Here is a 2,994-nt window from a genome sequence, read left to right as displayed (position 1 = left end):
AGCAAAACATTGCTTTAAAACAAAGTACGCTCATATGTCTTTCCTGAACCCCGAGCTAGTCAACGAGAGAACATGCAGAGGCATGCATAGAAATAAAGTGGAAGATCTGACGGAGACACTGACTGCTATTTTCAAAAATTTCAAGATGAGTAATAAAACCGAAATACTTCTAGTCTACAACTGCGAATATGTGTTCTCTGCTCTTATTTTTATGCTTGTTTTTTTATAGTTATGATTATTCGTTAACTAGGGTTTTGTGATTGCAGCAACCAGTTTGTCCTTATTGTTGTCGATATTAAAAGAAATCGTATCAAGGTGTGGGACTCGAAGAAAAAGCCACTTTCTTTGCTCGATCCCCTAGACGAAGTGCTTAATGCATAAGCGAACCTAATAATATATTATTTTCTAATCGCACATAGCATATTCTAATATTGCCCCTTTTTCACACTTTATAATGTGGCACGGTGTCCAGGCAAGAATGGTTGGTGGGACAAAGGTCCCATTCTAGGTTGCACCAATACAATTGGAGACCCTAGACCAGCCGACGGGAAATAATGAATACGGGTTCTACGTAATGTGGGCAATGCTTCGCTACCTCGACGTAAAATCAGAGGCGGCAGATGCTTTGGTGTGTATAATCCCCATTTCATTTATATCTGTTAATTCAACAAAACAATCTACTTATTTCTCTAACATTTCTGCCTTTTGAAACCAGTTTTTTAATGACAGCGCAATAAATTTAAACACAATAAACTGTTAGAAATGGAGGTCATAGCACTGTCATCGGAGCTAGCAACCTTCATTGTATCGGAGTGCTTGAAAAAAAAGGAACATTCTCATTTGCACAGTACATGAAGTACAAGGCGCAGTACGGGCCAGAGCGGCTCGCTAGACTATTGTAATTTCTTTTTATTTCAAGGGATCGAGAGCTTCAATAGTACATTTGAACTTTAACCATAACATTTGTATTTTTTAATGTTGATGGACCTATTGTCTACATAGCGAATATAAAGCGAAACCTGATTCCATCAAAAAAATAAAAAATAAATTATATAAAATAATAAAATGCGAAAAAGAGATCACTACCGGTTTGCATGTCAAGCCGGCAGTAATGTCTTGAGAAACACTGCCGGTTCAAAGCTCAAGCCGGTAGTGTTGGCTTGAGCATCATTGCCGGCTCTAGCCACAAGCCAATAGTGTTGGCTTGAGAATCACTGTCGGCTTGAGCCGCGAGCCGGTAGTGTTGGCTTGAGCATCACTGTCGGCTCGTGCCACAAGCTTGCAGTGTTTGCTTGAGCATCACTGTCGGCTCGAGCCACAAGCCGACAGTGTTGGCTCAACTGACACTGTTGGTTGATGCCAGGAACTCTATGGGCTTAGGCAGGCAGCCAGAGCATGGAATGCTAAGCTTGATAAAGAGATGATTGCTCTTGGTTTTGTGAAGAGCAAATTGGAACATGTTGTATACAGGAGGAGCAGAAAGAATTCCTTTCTGATTGTTAGAGTATATGTTGATGACTTGATCATTTCAGGGCCTAGTGTCAGTGACATCGAACAATTCAACGCCGAAATGAAGAGGAAATTCAGCATGAGTGATCTTGGTCTTCTAAGCTATTACTTGGGAATTGAAGTGAAGCAGGGAGATGGATGAATAACATTGAGTCAGAGTTCATATGCAGTGAAGATACTGGAGTCTGCAGGAATGTCAAACCGCAACGCTTGTGAAACACCAATGGAAGCTTGGCTCAAACTTAGCAAGAAGAAAGTGGATGAAGTTGTGGATCCAATAGCATATAGAAGCATTATTGGAAGCTTCAAATATATTGTCAACACTAGGCTAGACCTTGCTTATTCGGTTGGTGTTGTCAGTAGGTATATAGAGGCTCCTGGAAGAGAACACTGGGCTACTGTCAAGCATATCCTGAGATATTTGAAAGGTACAATTGGGTATGGCTGCAGGTATGAGAAGGGCACTGAACTGAAACCTAGCTTCCTCGGGTACAGTGACAGTGACTTTGCAGGAGATGTGGAGGATAGGAAGAGCACTACAGGTGTTGTTTATTTCCTCAGCAATAGCCTGGTTACATGGGCATCACAGAAGCAGAAGATTGTTGCTTTGTCTTCGTGTGAAGCCGAGTATGTAGCAGCAGCAGCAACAGCATGTCAAGGTGTTTGGTTGAGCCGACTGATAGTAGATCTAATGGGAATGAAGGAGGCGCCGGTTAAGCTACTCATGGACAACATGTCCGCCATCGCACTCAGCAGGAATCCAGTGCACCATGATCGCAGTAAACACATCGATGCTAAGTATCATTTCATCCGTGAGTGCATTGAAGAAGGCAAGGTGGAGGTTGATCATGTTGGGACTGCAGGGCAGTTCGCCGACATATTCACCAAGTCGCTGGGGCATGTCAAGTTCGTGGAGCTGAGGGGTGCTCTAGGCGTCGTCCAGTTGCAACAAGTTTAGGGGGTGATTTGTTAGCCAAATTGTTGCACAACATCATGTAATGTGTTGAGTCATGCATTAGTCAGGCTAGGGGAGGCGCGTGACTGAAGGCGTGCTTGGTCACGACGTGGCCCGTGTGGGTCGGTCTGTTGGCGCCATGGTGAACATTGCGCACGCGGTGCACCGCCGCTAAGCAACGGTGTCGCGCACAATGTGCGGCATGGCGCGGGGCTCGGTTATCACCTCGAGATCGTAGGCATGATGTAAATATATAAGCATCAATAAAGACCGAGAAAAGCTGCGTCGATTGGCAGCACCAAAATCCATTCTTTCGCGTGTGTGTGTTTTCATCTGTTCGTTCTCACCGCGGTCACCGCGCCGCCACCAGCGTTCGTGATCCAGTCCAGGGCATCGCCTGGCTCCAACATTCAATACTGATAAACTGCAATTTAGACGGCCTGGTTTCGGTACTCTCACCATGTAGGTTGCCTATCCTTGGGAATTCGGTCAACCCGACCTTACATATTTCCATATGAACCAAGCTGGTG

At 44.5% G+C, this 2,994-nt stretch overlaps 1 protein-coding gene across 1 annotated transcript; it reads left to right on the top strand.

Moving 5' to 3' along the window:
* Window positions 1-1,702: 1,702 nt before the first annotated feature.
* On the top strand, window positions 1,703-2,467 carry LOC136503375 (secreted RxLR effector protein 161-like). Its single transcript, XM_066498470.1, has one exon. The coding sequence runs from the start codon at window positions 1,703-1,705 to the stop codon at window positions 2,465-2,467; it is 765 nt and encodes a 254-aa protein (XP_066354567.1).
* The last annotated feature ends 527 nt before the right edge of the window (window positions 2,468-2,994 follow it).

Source organism: Miscanthus floridulus, chromosome 14, assembly GCF_019320115.1.
Source record: "Miscanthus floridulus cultivar M001 chromosome 14, ASM1932011v1, whole genome shotgun sequence".
Taxonomy (NCBI): Eukaryota; Viridiplantae; Streptophyta; class Magnoliopsida; order Poales; family Poaceae; genus Miscanthus; species Miscanthus floridulus.
This window is presented reverse-complemented; position numbering and strand designations above follow the sequence as displayed.

Coding starts and splice junctions, on each gene's coding strand:
- LOC136503375 (XM_066498470.1), top strand. CDS start 1,703: ATGTCAAACCGCAACGCTTGTGAAACACCAATGGAAGCTTGGCTCAAA.